Source organism: Prunus avium, chromosome 2 (assembly GCF_965620075.1).
Source record: "Prunus avium chromosome 2, drPruAviu1.hap1.1, whole genome shotgun sequence".
Taxonomy (NCBI): Eukaryota; Viridiplantae; Streptophyta; class Magnoliopsida; order Rosales; family Rosaceae; genus Prunus; species Prunus avium.
The window spans coordinates 9,782,066-9,802,585 of NC_142285.1; the positions used below are offsets into that span (position 1 = coordinate 9,782,066).

General features: G+C 33.7%; 1 protein-coding gene and 1 pseudogene across 30 annotated transcripts; both read left to right on the forward strand.

Annotated features, from left to right (window-relative positions):
• The first annotated feature begins 5,514 nt into the window (after positions 1-5,514).
• On the forward strand, positions 5,515-19,377 carry LOC148296449 (DNA repair protein recA homolog 1, chloroplastic-like). Of its 30 annotated transcripts, none has more exons than XM_088248923.1 (15): positions 5,681-5,852; positions 5,941-6,005; positions 8,008-8,074; positions 10,225-10,291; positions 10,491-11,005; positions 11,132-12,514; positions 12,619-12,843; positions 15,602-15,757; positions 16,229-16,794; positions 16,868-17,180; positions 17,312-17,368; positions 17,979-18,058; positions 18,357-18,474; positions 18,682-18,751; positions 19,137-19,377. In XM_088248923.1, exons 5-8 carry the CDS (start codon positions 10,528-10,530, stop codon positions 15,607-15,609), a joined length of 2,094 nt encoding a protein of 697 aa, XP_088105049.1. In that variant the 5' UTR covers positions 5,681-5,852; positions 5,941-6,005; positions 8,008-8,074; positions 10,225-10,291; positions 10,491-10,527; the 3' UTR covers positions 15,610-15,757; positions 16,229-16,794; positions 16,868-17,180; positions 17,312-17,368; positions 17,979-18,058; positions 18,357-18,474; positions 18,682-18,751; positions 19,137-19,377. The 30 variants fall into 30 exon arrangements, 24 of the variants coding, with proteins under 24 accessions (XP_088105058.1, XP_088105049.1, XP_088105041.1 ...); XM_088248916.1 differs by having other exon boundaries at positions 5,682-6,005; positions 16,868-16,967; positions 17,076-17,180; XM_088248926.1 differs by having other exon boundaries at positions 5,682-6,005; positions 16,868-16,967; positions 17,076-17,176.
• Positions 12,851-14,424, forward strand: LOC148296450 (uncharacterized; annotated as a pseudogene).
• Positions 19,378-20,520: the final 1,143 nt, after the last annotated feature.

The window sequence follows — 20,520 nt, forward strand, 5'->3', positions numbered from 1 at the left end:
ACCGTCGTGCAATAGTAATGCCACTTCGTTTTTTACATTAATATTGACGTGGAAATAGCGGTTAGGGTAAATCACCGTCGTTGTTATAACAAATAACGTCATTTACAAAAAAAAACCGACGTCTGTACACTGAAAAATGAACCAAAAAATTGTCATGGAGAAGAATAGACGACTTATTTTATACAACATTCGTCGTGTAAAAGAAAACACTACGTCTTTAAATAAATAAAATATGACGTTATTAAATCATACGACGTCGAATATATTTATATAACCGTCGTGAAATAGTATTGTTACTTCACTTTTTCCATTAATATTGACGTGGAAATAGCGGTTAAGGTAAATCACCGTCGTTGTTATAATAAACAACGTCATTTACAAAAACAACCGACGTCTGTATACTGAAAAATGAACCAAAAAATTTTCATTTAGAAGAATAGACCACCTATTTTATACAAACGCAGTCGTGTGTATGTATATACTACGTCTTTAAATAAATAAAATACGACGTTATTAATATTTACTACGTCTTATATATTTACATAACCGACGTGGAAAATATGTTAGGCTCATGACTTACGACATATTTATTTCTATAAACGACGTAGTATGTGATATACAACGTCGTGATCATGTAAAAGACAGCCGTGTTTCTCTATTTATACGTCGTCTTTAATAAAATAATAGTCGTCTAATCCATCCAAGACGTCGTATTTTGTAACGTTCAGGTTCGATATCTGTCCTTTTAGACGTCGGTATTATTGTACTGAAGTCATGTTATTTGTAATTACATGTCGGCTCTTTATCCTTCTCCGACGTGATATCGTTAATAACTGTTTCACAATAACGTCGTCTTTTTTCACTTTTAGTTCGCTTTTAGACGTCGGTTAATTCAATGCCGTCGTTGAATGCTCCAAAACGTCATTTTTGATTGACAATTTTATGGCAACAGACGTCTGTTTTTCACAGTTTTATAAGGACCGTCGTTTTATAATACTGAACCAGTATTTTATGTACTGATTGTTTTGTGTCCAAAACCTGCATAATGAAAGTGAAGAAAACACATTACAATTTATTGCAAAATTAATGTCATACAGTAGTGCTGTTTAGGGCATAAATAATTTCATAAATTACAAGAGCATCATTCAATCCATATATTTTCACACCCATCTCGAATATTTTGACTCCCAAACTCACCCACTAGTTCATCAAATGTGTCAACATTTGGCATCCATCTAGTAAATGGCTCACACTCAATTCTCACATCACCTAAGACATCATCACCAATAATATCATCATTATATTCTCTATTAGGCGCTGATAACACTACCGACCAACCATGATGCATCGGGTCGTCAACAAAAAATACTTGTTTGACTTGAGAAGCCAAAACAAATTGGTCATTCCTATGTCCAATTTTACTCAAATCTACAAGGGTAAATCCAAGTTCGTCGACTACAAGGCCGGAAGTACTATCTATCCAATCGCACCTAAAGACTGGGATTGTAAACTTTTGGTAGTCAAGGTCCCAAATTTCTTGAATGACACCATAAAAACCCATATTTGAGAGAATTGGGTTTTTATCCTTGGCACTAGCAACTTGCATGGTATGTGCAAGTAAATAAACTCCACTATTTTGAACTGTCCGCACATCATCTTGTGCCTTGATGTTAAATTTAACACCTTTAATAAGATAGCTCCTATATAATGGCACTGCCATGTTTGGACCAGCTGCTAGCCACCTTAAATTTTCTGATACCCCATGATTGCCTCCCTCATCAAGTTCACTTTGAACCTGCAAATTAATCATATCTTAATTCAATCTAACATAGAAAGAAGAAAATTAAAAGTCCAATATGTTATTGAATAACATATACCTTGAAGTGTAGCCATTGAATGAAAGTGCTATTGTGCTTATCTTGCAGCCACTTTGTTCTCTTTCTAAATTTTGGATAAGCGGCCTTGATGTGGATCATATGTTCCCTACATGACACGAAAAATTCAAGCATTACGGTCCCAAACATATAAGATAAACATAAGGAATAATTTAAAATGGAAACTTAAGGAATAAAACTCATACTCGATATAAGGTAGAACTTCCTCCGTATTCTCCAAGACATATAGATGTGCTTGGTTCAACAGGTCCCGATCAACTAAGCTCACTGTGCAACCTGATAATGGCTTTGAAACTCCTATCTTCTGACTTGATGGCACTCCAATTGTACTAATATCAGATAAATGTTCAGTGCAATATTCTACAGCTTCTTCAGCTATATAACGCTCCGCAATGCAACCTTCGGGATGAGTACGGTTCTGAACATACCCCTTTAGAACTTTCATATATCTTTCGAACGGATACATCCATCTAAAATAAACTGGCCCACATAGACGAACTTCTCTAACAAGATGTACTACTAGATGAACCATGATATCGAAGAATGAAGGTGGAAAGTATTTTTCAAGCAAACACAAAGTAACTACTACATCTTCTTCCAACTTATCTAGCTAGGAAACATCAACCATCTTTGCACATATAGCATTGAAGAAGAAGCACAAACGAGTTATTGCATACCTTGCAGGCTTCTCCAAAACAGAACGAATTGCCACAGGGAGCAATTGCTGCATTAAGGTATGACAATCATGTGATTTAAGGCCAAGAAGTCTTGAATCTTGTAAAGATACAAGATTTTTTATATTTGAAGAATAACCTTCAGGGACCTTCATACCATAGAAAGAATTGCAAACCGCTCTCTTCTCTGCTCTTGACAAATTCCAAGGCCCTGGAGGCAAACGAGTACTTCTTTCTCCATACTTGGGTTGCAAATCAGTTTTGACCCCCATGTTCAATAAATCTAACCGAGCAGCAATCCCATCTTTATTTTTTCCAGGGATCTCCAGCAATGTACCAATGATACTATCACAAACATTCTTCTCAATGTGCATAACATCGAGGACATGCCTCACTGGAAGGTATTTCCAATACTCAAGATCAAAGAATTTTGACTTCTTCTTCCAACAAATTATGTCACCATCATTTTCACCTCCACCTCCCCCTTTTTTCGATCCCCATATGTAATTAATATCTTCAACCATATGCAGCACTTCTTCTCCCCTTAATGGCTCCAAAGGCGTGCCATATTCAGGTTTCCCATTAAAAGCTGCACGTTGCCTTCTATATGGATGATTAATTGGTAACCATTTTCTATGCCCAATGTAACAAATTTTGTGGCCATTTTTCAACCTATGACTAGGTGTATCATCGCCGCATATTGGACAAGCTTTATATCCTTTAACAACACAACCAGATAAGTTTCCATAGGCGGGAAAATCATTAATGGTCCACAGTAATGCAGCTCTGAGTGTAAAATATTCTCCTATGTGTGCATCATACACTCCTCTAATCCCATCCCACAAAGATTTTAAATCATCAATCAAAGGCTCCAAGTAGACGTCTATATCATTTCCGGGTTGTTTAGGACCGGAAATCAATAAAGTCAACATCATGAACTTTCGTTTCATGCACAGCCATGGTGGGAGATTATATGTAACTAAGATAACTGGCCAGCAACTATATCTGCTACTTAGAGAACTGTGGGGATTGAATCCATCAGATGAAAGAGCCAATCTCAAGTTTCTCGGCTCATTACCAAACTCGGGCCATTTATCATCAACAAGTTTCCAAGACGGGGAATCCGCCGGATGAGACATCTGACCGTCAATTGATTTTCTAGCAGCATGCCAAGTCAAATTCGCAGCTGTCTCATGTGATTGAAACATCCTTTTAAACCTTGGAATTGGAGGAAAATACCACAACACCTTCGCTGCCACACCCTCTTTCAAGAATCCATCTTTGGTTTCCTTCCACCTTGAGATACCACAAGTAGGACAATTAGTTGAATCTTCATACTCCTTCCTATACAAGATGCAATCATTGGGGCATGCGTGGATTTTCTCATAACTCAGCCCCAATGCACACAAAGTCTTTTTTGCCTCATACAAAGAGGCCGATATTGTATTTCCTTCTGGAAGCAACTCGCCCTGAAGTATCAATAATTCTGTAAAACATACATCACTCATCCCATGTTTTGCCTTCAAATTATACAACTTCACTAATGCCGATAACTTGGTGTACTTTCTACAACCAGGGTACAATGGTTGATCTCCATCCCCAATCACATTAGCAAACTCATAAGGATCGGATCCAAAATCACCAAAATCATTATCATCCATCTCTATTTCTTCAGACACAAAACTGTACCTACTATGGTCATCATCTTCTTCAACATTTCTACTAGCATTACTAGTTGCAATTGGTTCCCAAGGTTCTCCATGAAATGTCCAATTCTTATAGCTTTGGTCAACTCCATTAAAGTATAAGTGATCCCTTATAATTCCAACCCCAAACAATTTCAAATTCGCACATTTAACACATGGACAACGGATATGCGTTGTAGTTAGAAGATTTTCTACAGAAAATTGCAAAAATGCTTCCACCCCTAACTCATATGCCTTCGATCTTCTATCCGAGTGCATCCATGACTTATCCATCTCCGACACTATATCCTATTATCTATAATAAGGTGAAAAGACAAGCAATGACTATCACTTATAGCAGATTATATAAGGTTTTAATAGCAAATAATAGAGTAAACAGACGACGGTTTTTAAACAACAACAGACGTATTACACATATATAGACGACGGTTTTGAAAAGAAACGTCGTCTAATGCTAGCAAGAAACGACGCCAGCGAACTTGAACCACGACGGTAGTTAAAAACTGCGTCGTGGTATATATTTACAAACGACGGTTTGTTAAAAAAACCGTCGTCGTATGCATAAAAAGATATCGAAATCCCAGTTTATTTTCAAGAACCCAAAATATATTCAGAACACAACATATACTTTAATACTAAGCACGAAACCAACATATACTAAGCATGAAAACATTAAATCCATTCCCGATTCATAATAACAGAGAGTATTAAAAGATCCGACAACATTAAACCCTAAACCCGATTCATGAAAACAATAAACATTAAATCCATTAACCCATACCGTCGACAACATTAAAACATCACAAAACCCTTTACCACAGAACTGAATATCATTCAATGAATTTACAAGCATGAGATTAGGGTTTGCACTTACAGGTAGGCAGAGCTCACAGCTTATGACCAACTTGGATTCGACGGAGTTGTAAACTTGGCCAATTTGGATTCGACGAAGAGACCAACTTTGAATTAGAGTTGAAGTGAGAGAGCGGAGCGAAATGTTTTAGGACACAGAAATTTTGGCAACTTGTATAAGAGTTAGAGCGAAATCTGAAAATTTTAGGTCGAGGTGAAATTTTTAGAAAGCGCGCTTTTTTAAAAACATCGACGGAAACAAAAACACAATCGTCGTTAAAAGTTCAACCTAAACATGACGCTTATTTTAAAAATGACGTCATTGTAAATATCCTTACGACGCAAAACCAAAATACCGTCGTTAAACCCTAATAGACAAATTATATTATATATATACTAAAGCCCAATGCAACGAGATACTATTCATAAGGCACTGTTCCTTGAACAGTGAACTGCCAAAAAAGACCCCCGTTTCACTGTTTGCCAGTTTATTTTTTCCCCTTACACAGTAAATTAACGATTTTGCCCTTGACTGATTGTTTTGTATTTTCCCCTTTTTGCCCTCTCTATCATTCGGATGTAATTAGAGGGTTGTTTCTTCTTGAGAGGCGTCTGGTTCGATTTCGACTGGCTGGTTGGAGAGTTTCGGGGGTAAAGTTGGGAGAGCTGGGTTGGGTTGGTTCTTTGATGTCTGTACATCTAGAGGCTTCGACTGCTTTACATCAGTAGGCTTCGACTGTTGTTTCTTTGTTGTTCACCGACTTCCTTGCCTTCTTCTTTTTCATTGCTCTGATCTTCCTCTGATCTTCCAAGGTGCTCACTTTCCGACTCCCTAGGGTTCTATCAGGAAGGGGATTGAGTCTCACAGAGTAGCTCAGGTATTTCCATCGTTCTTATTATTATTTTTTTTAATCAACTGTCAATTCAATGACTTTGCTCTCTTGGAGAAATCTTAGAAATGGAAATCATTCCCAATTTCTGGTTTGGTTGCCGATAAAACGCTGGAAAGCAAAGACCAAGCGTGCTTTATAAAAAAGAAAAAAATCCCTTTTTTTATCTGCTATGAGTTAATATTGGGGTTTCTTTTTTGTCTTTTTTCTTTTTTATTATTGGGGTTTCTGTCTATGAGTTAATAATCATGTTATTTGGGTTTATCATTCTTCTCTTCCCTATTTGCCTATCCATTCGTACTCTTCTGTTGCAAACGTTTCATCGTTTCTACAGCAAAACACCACCAATTCAATAATTGGAAATTTTGAATTAGAGATTTGTCCCTTGGTTGTCCGTTGCATTGTTTGTCTTCAGGTATATATATACATGCCGTAAACTTTTTAACAGATATTTTGGTATTCATCTGAAGAATTTATCTGTTGGCTGGGAGATTTTTTGTCAAGAGACTTTCTTTCTTTTAGTGGTTTGGTATTCATTCGACAGTTGAAGGCTCTAAAAGCAAGCTAATGTATAGAGTGACAGTAACTATAAATGGATGGATCATGGATATTGGTGCAATTTTCTGTTTTTTTTATTTGGGGCTATTTTCTATGCTGTTTTGATTCATGGGTTGGTTTTTATGTATTTTGTTTTTAGAAGTTGGACTTTTTGGAATTTGATATAGATAAGGGAATTGAAAGATTTCAGTTCAGGATAATGCTTTTTGGTGTGTTTTTTTTAATATGTTAGTCAGAGACTCGAATCTTATCTGCATAATGTTTCCCCTCCTTTCTGTTTCTTTTGGATTAAACCAGAAAAATAAAATAAAAAAACAAGTGTTCAATGCAATGCAATTGAGACTCTACTTAATGAAATTGTTCTCTAGCTTTTCCTTATCTGAAGAATGCCAATTTGCCATGGAAACAAAGGAAATTAGGATATTATATGGGAAAAAAAAATAAAATTGGTGTGTTATGTATTGCAATACAGTTAGTGAAAGAAGTTTTTCTTAATAATTTTTTTTTTTGTTTTCAATTCATAGTGGAAATAATTTTAAAGTGGGAAAAGATCATCAATTTTTAACAATGACAATGAGATTTTTTTTTTAAAAGGTTGGCTACATATCAAAACACTGACAAAGATGTAACACATGTGGCACTAATTACACAAATTGTGTAATGATCTATTGTTGTTAATATTTGCTTTCTTATTTTATTTTTAGTTTTTCTGTTCGTGTTTTTTTATATACTAATTTTGTGTAATATTTACTGATTTGGTGATGTCATGTTGGAGATGTTCAAAGTTTGAACACTACCTCCAATATCTGTTTCTATTGAGCTCCCTTAGTTTTTGGTGGATGTTGGCGTGTAAGTGTGTGTTCTTCCTGTTACTGACACTGAACCCATTTTTCTGGGAGGCTATAACGGTATAAAGTAGGTATAAATTCGTTCAAAATGCTTCTGTAGAGGACTGTTGTGTATGTATGGAATTTTGATCTCTGTGGAAATATAAATGGTTTGTTAGAAAGTGTAACTTTAAATTCATATAGACCGCATAGTTCGAAGTTGGAGTTCTTAGGTTTATTTTTGTGCAAGTCTTCTGTTAGAAGGTTCATTGAAGAGCTATTTCTTTCCTTTTTCAGTCCCTCATCTATCACTTGAAAGGCTAAAGTACCTACAAAGGCATGAATTCTTGCACGAATTATAACTCATGAGAGCAATACCTTTTTTTTATATATTATTTAAAATAAATCTATGTAAAGGATGAGACATAGAAGGATTTTGAAAATTATGGTCTGGAATGGATATTTTGCACACCAAAGTTTGAGAGGTCTGTCATTGGGAATGCATAGCCATCATATTTTCATGTTTTAATTTGTTTAATATTCAGATTTTTGGTTAATCTGTGTTCATTTGAGCTAATTTTGTTTTTTTGGTCTTCGTATTTTAGATTGTTGTTGTAATCCTACTTTTGTGTTGCTGTTTTTGGAAGTGCTTGATAGCTTTTCTAACTACAGGTTAGTATTTCATTCATTTTTTAAAAGACTATACATAAGCTTATTGATTATCAAATATTATGGCATTTAAAAATTCTTATTTCTGTGGTTCTATCAATATCACTGTGCATTTGCTTTGCTTAATTATAGTTTAACTGTGATTGATAATTTAAAAGTTTATTCATGCATGTTTTATTTCCTTTCCTGTTTTCAGTCTATTGCTTGGGTTTTTAAATTTTTGTGCATGATGCACAAAAGGACTAGAAATAGCAAACGAAATTGGATCATGATGGGCAACACGATTTGTTTAGGATGACTCTGTGTATACATTTTTTCTGATTAATTGAGGGTCGAGATTATGAATGAGAACTCTGTGATGAGTTTTTGAAATTCTCCGTTTTTTACTTTACAAGAAAAAATGGAAAATTGTTATTGATTCTATTAGTATAATTTGTTTATGCACTGTCTTTCTGGGATTTTGTTGCTTGCATAGTTTGTTTTCTATGTTTTTCATTTTGATTCATTGCAACTAAAGTATTCTAGCTATCTTACCCTTTCATTCTTGCTTTTGACTAAACTGGTTGATGATTTTGCTTTAGATTTGGATTGTTTGGAGGTTTTTTGTCATATTTTATTTTGGGTAATGATTTCCCCACTCCAATTTTACACACTTACACTCCTTTTTTAGTTATAAAATGGAGTGTAAGTGGATAAAATTGGAGTGGGGAAATCACCATTCTTTATTTTAAATTAAAAAATTGCTTTTTAATGCATGAGGTTGATCAACAAGAAGATAATTTCTCAGAATATCTGTTGATAAATGAGTAATTATGGATCAACAACATTTTCTTGGATTCTTGAATATGAATGTCACATAAACTAAGCATCATTAGCTATAACATTTTCTTAAGTTCACCATTAAACCCTTCTGTAGGAAATTCTTTCCCACTCCTTCCAAACTTCAAAGACTATTTTTTTTTTTTCCCTGAAATATGAACAATATTCTAAGCCTTTCATGGTAATTCCCTTTGAATTACACCGAAAATGGATACAAAAGTTAGCCATTACAAGTTTTGACTTTTACTTAGAAATTTAGAACAGAATGGCAGAGCACTTACGGTGTCAAAAGCAAATGTGGATGATTCTTAACAAGATTTTCCATCTCATTATCTACATGTTGCTTTTCATCGCTCTTACCTCCATGCATACAGTTACTCATTAAATAAGTTGGTAGAATAATTTTTTCTTTTTTTCACTGGTCATTGATGTCTCTGTAGCTAATATTCTGTTTGCGTGTGGTTATAGGCTCCTCCTTTTGTTTCTTTTTTCTTTTTTCTTTTTTAATGACTCCAGATCAGAATTAATTATAATTCTAATAGATGTTATAGATTTTCTGTTTGCGTGTGGTTATAGATTTCCTATGTAGCTGATTTTTTTTTTCTTTCTGTTTGTATTTATCTTGCATTCCCGTTTTGGAAAGCAAGTAAGACTTTGTGCTCATTTGTTGAATGTTATGTTTCTTCTCTCGCTTGGCCTCTCCGATATCACTCTTTTCTCCATTACGTCATTTCCTTTCGTTGTTAAATTTTCTGCTTTTAGTGAATTTGAGAAATAAATGGAAGTGGAGGGAATTGGGTTCGATTGTGTGAGTGAAATTATGCGTCTTTGTGTGTTATATGAGTGTGTTGTTCTGTTTTGATAAATGGGAAGGCAGCTGTGATTGGGTTTCTATTATTGTTAGATTTTTAAATTTTGCTTGGTAAAGGTATTGTCAAGGAAACTGACTTTTTGGACTGTATTTACTCTGTTTCAAATGCTTTGCAGTAAACATTTCTCTGAAATGAACCAAAAATTATATACACTACTCACAATTAAGATGTCATTGTCCTCTGAATGAATTTGAAAACAAACCAGTCTTCCTTAATACCCTCATATTTTCATGTTCCCATTTGTTTGTATGAAAAAGGAAATGTAACAAAGGTTGTGATTTCTGTTGGCGTCCTTATTTTTTATATTCCTTAATATCCAGAACAGTGTTGCAACTGATTAATTAATTGAGACTCTGTCTTATCTCACATGGAAAATAAAAATTATATTTATCAAACAAATATTCAAGTTTTTAGTTCTTTGTTGTTTTGACCGAATTTTCCTTTTTTGTCTTTGTATTTTAGATAGTTGCTGTTATCCTGCTTTTGTGTACCTGTTTTTGCAAGTGCTTGATAGTTTCTCGCATTACAGGTCAGTGTGTTGTCCATTTTTTAAAAGACTGTATAGCGCCTGTAGTTGATTAATTGTCACATATTATGCTATTTGAAAATTCTCATGTACATGGTTCTGTCATCATCACTGTGCATTTGTTTCACTTAATTACAATTTAGGTGTGATTGATAATCTATAGTTTTATTTTTATCTGTGTTTTTTTTTCTTTTCTTTCCAGTCATCAGTTTGTTGCTTGGGGTTTTAAATTTCTGCGCATGATGGCCAAAAGAACTAGAAATAGCAGAGAAAATCAGATGATACAGGAAGCTCATGGTTTGATCATTTCAAATGAAAATGTTTATCATACAGATGATAAGCATGACCATCGAGTGAAACAAAATTGTAGAAAAAGTCGCAGAAACAATCCTCAAACTCATATGTTGCCTGAAAACCCTACATCTACCAAACAAAGTTTCGTCATGCAACAAGGGTGTGGTGCTAGCATTTCAGCAGATACAGAATTTCCTACTCGAAATGTCTATCATCCAGACGATCAAAATAAGCATTCGGCCCAAAAAAATTCTCCCACCAGCCATAAAAATATTCCTCAAACCCATAACAAAAAACAAAAATGTGTTGAAAATGTATCATCCAACAATATGGATACAGTTCAAACAACTGCAAATCAGATCGAATTTGGCCATTTTGATGAAATCAGTAAGGGCCAGGCCTTCTTTCAGAGAAACAGGCAGGGTGGGTTTTTTCCTTTGCTTAAAACCTTCGCTTAAAATTTCTCATAAATTTGAATTATGGTTCTATTCCTGATACCCTCCATTTGTGTCTTCTATTCTCCCCATTCTACATCTTTTTTCTCTCTAGGAATCATTCAAGGATATGCGGATTTCGGAGACAAGAATTATAAGTGCATTTACTGTGGTGCACTTTTTTGGTTAAAAGAATCCATTAAGCAAAAATTGAAAAGCAATAAGCCTCTTTTTACTCTTTGTTGCCAACAGGGAAAGATCAAACTTAGAATGCCAAAACCAACACCTGTTTTTTTAGAAAATTTGCTTGATCCAAATAAAGGCCACAAAAGTGTATTGTTCAGAGAGAATATCAGGGTCTATAATTCTATGTTTGCATTTACTTCAATGGGAACCAAAGTTGATAAATCAATTAACAATGGATCAAGCCCTTACATTTTTAAAATTAGTGGTCAAGTTCATCATTTAATGGGCTCTTTGCTGCCTCCCGAGGGTCAATCTCCAAAATTTGCTCAACTTTATATACATGATACCCATAATGAGGTAATGAATCGCCTTGATGCAGTTAATTGTAACCAAAAGAATGAAAAGCTTGATCAAAGCATTGTGCAAGGTTTGATTCAAATGTTTGATGAATCAAATGAATTGGTTAAAATTTTTCGAACAGTCAGAGATAAATTTGAAGAAGGTTCTCTCGCTCCTTTAAAAATCACATTGTTAGGCAGACAACCAAATGATAATAGACAATATGAACAGCCAACATGTGATGAAATTGGAGGTTTGATAGTGGGAGATATAGGCCTTTTTTATTCGAATAGAGATGTTGTTATAGAATTTCAAGATGGAGGGTTAAAACGTGTCACAAAATTACATCCAAAATTCATGTCTTTGCAATATCCTATTCTTTTTCCTTATGGTGAAGATGGGTACACACCTAATTTAAAATGGAACAACAGTTGTAGAGGTCATGAATCTAAAAGAGGAAGAATTCCTATGAGAGCCTTTATAGCTTATGAAATACAAGAAAGAATGCTTCAATTGGACACGTTATTAAAAGGCGGAAGATTGTTCCAACAATTTTTAGTCGACGCTTATGCTACTCTTGAAGAGGATCGATTGGATTACATTAGACAAAATCAAAAAAATTTAAGGAGTGAGGTTTATAAAGGCATTTATGATGCAATTTCAAAGGGTGATAATGATGCCAATAACGTAGGCCAAAGAGTCATATTGCCTAGCTCATATACTGGAAGTGCTAGATACATGCTTAATAATTATCAAGATGCTATGGCAATTTGTAGACAATATGGACATCCTGATTTGTTCATAACTTTCACCTGCAATGTCAAATGGCCTGAAATCGTAAGAGAGTTTGATGCAAAACCTGGATACAAACCGGAAGATAGGCCTGATATAGTTTCGAGATTATTTAAAATGAAGCTTGATGATATGATTAGTTATATCAAATCAGGAGAACCTTTTGGAGAAGTTGAGGCAGGTGAATTTTAAAAACCCGTAATTTCTAGTGTTCTCAATTTTATCATTTTTTAAGATGATAAAACTGACTAGGTATTTTTTGGTTTCTCACCGAATCAACAACAGAAGTTTGTACAGTTGAATTCCAGAAAAGAGGATTGCCACATGCTCACATGTTGATTTGGTTGAAGCGAAGTTATAAATGTTTTTCAGCAGCTGATATAGACTCTATCATTTCTGCTGAATTACCGGACAAGATTGTGGATTCTGTTCTTTATGATATTGTTAATCAATTTATGATCCACGGTCCTTGCGGAGAAATCAATCCTAATTCTCCGTGCATGCGGGAAGGTAAGTGTTCTAAATCTTTCCCCAAACAATATAAGAGTGAAACAATTTTTGAAACAAATGGTTTCCCTGTGTATAGACGTCGTGACGACGCAACAAAATTTGTGTTAAAAAATGGAATACGAGTTGACAACAGCTTTGTAGTGCCTTACAATTCTGAATTACTACTGAGATACAATGCTCATATAAATGTTGAATCATGTTGTCAATCAATGCTTATAAAATACCTTTTCAAATATATAAACAAAGGTTCAGATAGAGCAAGAGTGGTTTTTCAAGAGAACAAAGAGGATGAAATACTAGCCTATCTTAATTGTAGATATATATCTCCGTATGAAGCTGTTTGGAGGTTGTTTCAATATCCTATTCATTCTAGAAAACCCTCTGTTGAACGATTGCCAATACATCTGCCTTTAGAACAAAACGTTGTTTTCAATGGTGATCGATCACTTCAGTCAATTGTTAGGCAAAAGGGTATTGAGCATACAATGTTAACAAGTTGGTTCGAAGCCAATAAAACTTTTGTGCAAGCGCGAACTTTAACTTATACAGAATTCCCCTCAAAATTTGTGTGGGATTCTCGCACTAAGATGTGGAAGCCTAGGAAAAAAAAGGGATCCATAGGTAGAATAGCTTATGTGCATCCTGCATCTGGTGAGTTATATTATTTAAGGATGCTTTTGAATTTGCAAAAAGGGGCCTTTCATTTTGATGACATAAAAACTATTAATGGTATCATACAACCATCATATCAAGCTGCATGCAAGGCCCTAGGTTTGTTAGGAGATGATAAAGAGTGGATTGAAGCTTTAGCAAATGCTGTAAACACAGCCTTATGTCCTGAATTAAGACAATTGTTTGTCACGATCATTTTATTTTGTGATGTAGGAAATCCTCAACTCCTTTTTGACACTTATTGGCAAAATATGTGTGATGACATTTTGTACAAATTGCGAAAAACTTTTGCAATGCCAAATCTAATTGTGTCAGAATTTGAATTAAAAAATTCTCTTTTGTTTGAATTAGAACAGCTTTTTAATGCATCATCCAGCTCTTTAAAAGAGCATCATCTCCCTATGCCTGATGAATCTAGAATGTTTGAAATTAGAAATAAGTTGCTGAGAGAAGAATTGAATTATGATTATCATAATTTAGACAAAGAACACTCAACTTTAGTAACACAGCTCAACAAAGATCAAAGAGATGTATATGATTGTATCATGAAGGCTGTCAATGATAAAAAGCCAGGCCTCTTTTTTGTTCATGGCCATGGAGGAACAGGAAAAACTTTATTGTGGCATGCAATAATAAGTAAAATTAGATCTGAACGCAAAATTGTTTTAGCTGTTGCTTCATCAGGAATAGCATCATTATTACTACCAGGTGGTAGAACAGCTCACTCCAGATTTAAGATCCCGTTAACTGTTAGCAATTGCTCAACATGTCAGATAAAAAAAGGAACTCATCTTGCGAAATTGATTGAAAAAGCCGATCTAATTGTTTGGGATGAAGCTCCTATGAATCATAAACATTGTTTTGAAGCATTGGATAAATCACTTTCTGACATTTTGTCACATTTGAATATTTCAGATAATAATGCTCCATTTGGTGGCAAACCTTTTTTGTTAGGTGGTGATTTTAGACAAATATTACCAGTTATTCCAGGAGGAACAAGGGAAGAAATAATAGATGCCTCTCTTAATAGTTCCTATTTATGGCCTTTTTTTAAAATCTTTCATTTAACAGAAAATATGAGGCTATCAAAAAATGGATTAAGCGCCGAAGAAAAACGGAAACTAAGTGATTTTGCTGCTTGGATTCTGCGCATCGGTGATGGTCAAATTGTTGATATAGATGATCCAAATGATAAAGATGCATCTTGGATTGAAATTCCTGAAGATTTACTGATTCATTCATACACACATCCTATTCATTCCATTTTTTCAGCAACATACCCAAATTTTGACATAAATTTTAACAATTTTGCGTATTTAAGAGAACGCGCCATTGTTACACCTAGAAACACAACTGTAACAGAGATAAATAATTATGCAATAGATTTATTACCCGGACAAGAACACATTTATTTAAGTTCAGATTCTTTATGTTCATCATCTGGAAATTCTGAAAACCTTATCATTATGTACCCTACCGAATTTCTGAATAAACTTGAATTCAATGGTTTGCCTTCACATAGTTTGACTTTAAAAATAGGAATGCCTATCATGTTGTTGAGAAACTTAAATCAATCTTCAGGTTTATGCAATGGAACACGATTAGTTATCACCCAATTGTATGATAGACTTATTGAAGCAAAAATACTTGCTGGTAGCAACATTGGCCACAAAGTTTTCATACCTAGAATAAGCCTTACGGCAACTGAAAACAAATGGCCTTTCATTTTTAGAAGGCGCCAATTCCCAGTTAGGCCATGCTATGCAATGACGATCAATAAAAGTCAAGGCCAATCTTTAAAACAAGTTGGACTGTATCTTTCTCAACCTGTGTTCACCCATGGACAACTTTATGTTGCACTGTCCAGAGTTACATCAAGACAGGGTCTTAAAATTATAATAGAAAATAATAAAGAAGTGCCAAACAACTACACTAAAAACATTGTATATAAAGATGTTCTTCAAAATTTACAATCAGGTTTTAACTTTGATCTATTCATAGTTAAACATTTCTATATTTTTACTGTCACTTTTGATACATACCTGCATACGTTTTTATACTAACAATAAATATATTTTATTTTCAGCTTTATAATACAAAGAGTTTCGGTCGCATTCGTGATTTCGAACCATTCCAATTTAACAAGAAGATCAAGGTTCGCATCTATAGAATGTGGGAACCAAAACTTATCGGATCGTATGATCAATATAGTGGTTTACAGTGTATACTGGTTAACCAAATGGTGAGCAAATCTCTTTATTATATTATTTCAATTTAATTATGATAACTTCCCTTACAAAGAATTAAATCCAACTAGATTCAATTTTACTAATGCATTTTGCTCTCATTTTAAAGTCAACTAATATATTCAAGAAATTAGTTCTTCTTTTGCCATAAATCTTTGTGTTTCTTTCAGAGTTGTGCAGGAAAGCTACAGGTTGCTAATTTTGTTTAGTCTTTTTTCTCAAGTTATAATAAATATTTTACCCAGTTTTTGGGTGTTAACTGAAGCTTAGGATTAGTAATTGATATTAACTTCTCTTCATATCGGTTTGTGCGTTTTTTTTTTTGTGTTGGGGAAAAGGTGGAAGCATCAAAGCTACATACAACATATGATTTGCAAATTATGCGTTTTCATTTTCTCAATTGGTCTCATGCGATAAAGGATAAAATCAAATTGTTGTTGAATCATTGTTTTGATTGATCATTACAGAATTCAGTTTGTGGGTATGGAAGTACTCTCATATGAAATTGCACCATGCTGTGATAGTCAAGTTCACATAAATTCAGTCTCCCAGGTTTTAGAAGAAAAAGAGTTTTTTGTGCTAACTTTGATGGGAGAAGGAAGTTTTTGAGCTGTTACAATTTAGATCAGCCTTTCTTGAAGCAACTAAATAATCAAGGAGGTTTTAGGTCATTAAACACCAGTGAAAACTTGAAACATGTTGGTCGAATTTTATCAACTGGAAGCTCTGATGGCTACGTAATTGGAGGGAAAGAGGATGAAAGTATTTCAGAAACAGGGGAACCAGTAACTAAAGTTTCAATTCCTGGTCTACCAGATGAATCCAAAGGCGAATTGGATGTGCCAGTAAGTAGTTGCTTTTGGAAATGGAAGCCCAAATTCAACGTGCATTATGAAAAAGTTGGATGTGAAACCTTACGCTTCCCTCCAGTGCGGTTATTGCCTGGTTTTTGGGTTGGTTCCTTTCACTATGAAAAGCAACTGAAGGATTTGGGATGTGATTTTAAAGTATGAGATAACCAGCTAAATGGATGGTATGTACTTGGATTCATTGAAACAATTGAGATTGATTGCCTGTATCTTAGCAGCTGACTTTGAACCTTAAAGTTTTCAGATATTTATGATGACCTATACTTGGGTCCGTTGCAGTAATTGAGATTTGAGTGCCTAGGTCTAAGCAGCTGAATTTGAGTCATTAATTTTTCAGGTGTATATGATTTTGATTATTCCTTCAGGTTTCTTTATTAGTTATTTTCCCCTAATGACAATTCTTTCACTTCCAGAAACTAATGACATCATTTGTTCATTTTGCAAGATTGGTGTATATTATGCTACTCCACAAGTGACATCTGGAGGAATTGCATTAAAATTCTTTGCCACAGTTCGGAGAGAAATACGTTCTACAAGGAAGATAAAGTCTGTAAGAACAATAGCCATTGTTTCTTATTGCATGACAGCTACTTGATAAATGAGTATATTTATCTCTATAGGTCATCTAATAGAGTTTGATCTATATTGTTTGTTAATAGAATGTGCTTTTATACTGATTAGGTAAATGGAGATGAAGAAATTGGGGTTCGGATTTGTCTAAGAGTGCAAAAAAGTGAGGTAAATTTGAATGCATCAAAATGGTTTCTGCATCTATGAGAGTTGTATGCCATGTACAAAAAAAACATTTCTATTACTTTTGCCTTTATGATTACTTAAAGACATGAAAAAATTTGCTATTCAGTGGAATATTTGTACTGAAATTTGTTTTACTCTGTGCTTTTTGCTCTTCCAATTATTGTTTTTTTTTTACTTAATGATCTGTTTATCAATGACGTGTAAATAATGTAGTAGCATATTTAAATTCTTCTTAAAGGGTATTTTGAATCAAGTGCTTGGTTCTATTCTTCAAGAAGACATCTATCTTCATAAACTAAATTGAGTTTATGCTCAAGGGATTAAATATTTTGCCATCTTTTTGTTGCACTGTTTCTTTTCTTATTCTTATATGCATGGATGATTTGTTTTCATTTCTTTTTCAGTTTCAAACAGATTTACACTTCTTTTCTCTTGCTTAAATTTGTGAACTATATGTATATGGAGAGCCCAGATTAAGAAATAGCAGTTATGCATTATATAGCCTTTTTATTGGGTTTAGCAATAGAGTACAAAGTGTTCATTTGATGTTTTTAACTGAGATTGTGATCATTTTCATTTTGTGGAGTTTTAGTTTTTGCAAGATGGTAATAGTGTATGAGAGCGTCAAGAGGAGGCCGTGAGTAGAAGACAGTTCTTTGCAGGCTAGACAAGGTTGAAAATAGTTTTTATTTTATGTTATTTTTCCTGCTTTTGTTAGACCCTTTTTGTTCACTTATTCTTCTTGAATATTATGCCCAAAGCAATTAAATAAATTATCGCAATTATTCAAAAGTATATATATATTCGGTATCATCTCATGTTGCGTACAAATTGAGCAATAAAAAGGTGAAAGATCAATTACAGAGAAACAGGTGGTGCAAATGTTACATTTGTATTTTTTTGGTTTCATTCTTTTGTTATACTAATGCCTCATTGCCTTTTTTTTTTTCCTTCTATGATGTGTCTCTAGAACCAGCAAAAGTACTTTCTGGACTTGCTCCACTTGAAGCAGTGCTATTTGATATTGATAGAACTCTGTGTGATTTAGATCTCATTCATTTCAATGCCTTCCACAAAATGCTTCATAGGTAAAGCGATTGTTTTGTTTCCTAATATTCTGTCATAAGGAAAATATGCAGGATTTATTTGGTCATAATTTGACATTTTTCTTGGCTTTTATGGACTACAATGTGTTCAATTAGAAAGCATTAGTTCATTTGGTGTTTTTTTTTGAGGTTGGTGATTTTCATTTATTTTCTTTTTGTGGCTTTTCAATTTTTGCAAAATGTTAGCAGTGTACAAGAGAATCAAGAAGAGGCTATGAGTAGAAGGAGGTTCTTTGCAGGCTAGACAAGATTGAAAAAGGTTATCTTTTTTTTTTCTCCCTATTTTTGTTCACTTATTTTCCCTAAATATTATGCTCAAAGTAATTAAATTTTTGTCCTAAATGTTTTATTTGTGTTCTTGATTTCAATGAAAGTTTGATATTTCATCCTTTTTTTTGGAATTTTCTTTTAAATTTGTTCATAGCCAACTGCTATTATACCATTTTTAATAATTTGTTACAAACTTGATTTTAACCTACATATTTGCTTGAACATTAATTTCTCACTGTTAATAGAATACTTGATGCATCTAAATTGTTTTTTGTCCTGTTGATATTAATTATGTGATAATAGTTATTGACTTCACTCAAATTTTTTCATTTATCTACATTAACACCTACCATTTTCTGAATTTGTACCAACAGAGTTAAAACCCTGCAGAAGACGAGGAAAAATAGAAACCACTTCTACGGTAGAGCCAACAAGAGACAGATCCCTAGATAGATCCCCTTTCAACAGACATCAAGGCAGAAAAAGCCCCTTCCCCCACCAATAGCATATATGTAAAGACATGTCCAAACTCTTTTGAACAAGGAGCACCTCAATTGTTGATATTTTGATTGCTGCTTGGTTTAATAAAATATAATCAATATTTTAATATGACAAGCAATATATAAAACATGTTATTAGTCTTTATTTTCTAACTTAAACTTCCTACATATTTTCATAATTTTGTACACATTTCAAACGGTTTTATAACCCGCAGTATCGCGCGGGCACCTTTGCTAGTATAACCTAAACCCTAAACCCGAATAAATAAAACAACAATTATATATATTTTTTTTAAAAAAAAAAATAATTTCTCCAAAGGGATTATGGTTTTATGTCCTAAAATATCTCGTCCATAAAACCCTAAACCCTAATCCCTTTTCTAAATTTATATAAACCCTAAACCATGAAAGTATAAGTGATGTTGTGACTCATGAAAACATTTCTCTTTTTGGTTTTAATTTTAAATCTGTATAACTCAAACTTAATTTTTTAAAGCTTAAGGGGGAAGAAAATATCTCAATGACTTCATAGGAGTTGACGTTGCATTTTTTGGATTTATTTTCAATTTATTATAATTATTTTGAATTAAATAGAATAAAATATTATTAATAAAACCCACAAACCACGTCGGCGTTAATAAATTAACGACGTTTTAAATTATAATAAACGACGTAATTTTTAAAAAAACGTCGTTTAAAGTTAAAACCATGGCCATTTTTACACAGAAAATGACGTACAAACCATTTTCCACAACCTAAACGTGTATATGTAATTAATACACGTCGGTATATTACAAAAAACGACGTGTTAAATAATATACCATGACGCGAGAGATTAATTTATCGACTTATTATTTTGGAGCATACTACGACGGTACCTACAACACTACTGTCGTGTTTATTTACCACGTCCTAAGTTCAAATTACCGTCGTATTTTTTCAATTTATACGTCTGCCTTCTCTGTAAACCGCCGTCTTATTTTTATAGCTTTTTAAAATTAATTAATTTTTCTTTTATTTTGGTAATATCTTTCTTAACACAAAACAAAATTTAATTCTCAATCCTTAACAACATTTTCATCTTAAAAGGCAAATCTCTTCGTGTTAAATATTGATCAATATTTACACAATATATGTACACAAATTTGGCAAATACATCGTGGTTTCTTTTCTGCCTTCACCCTCAGCTTGTTCAACTGTTTCTTCCTCTCATATGCAAGCTGGGCCCTCTCCTTCCTCTTGTTCTCAAGCTCCTGCA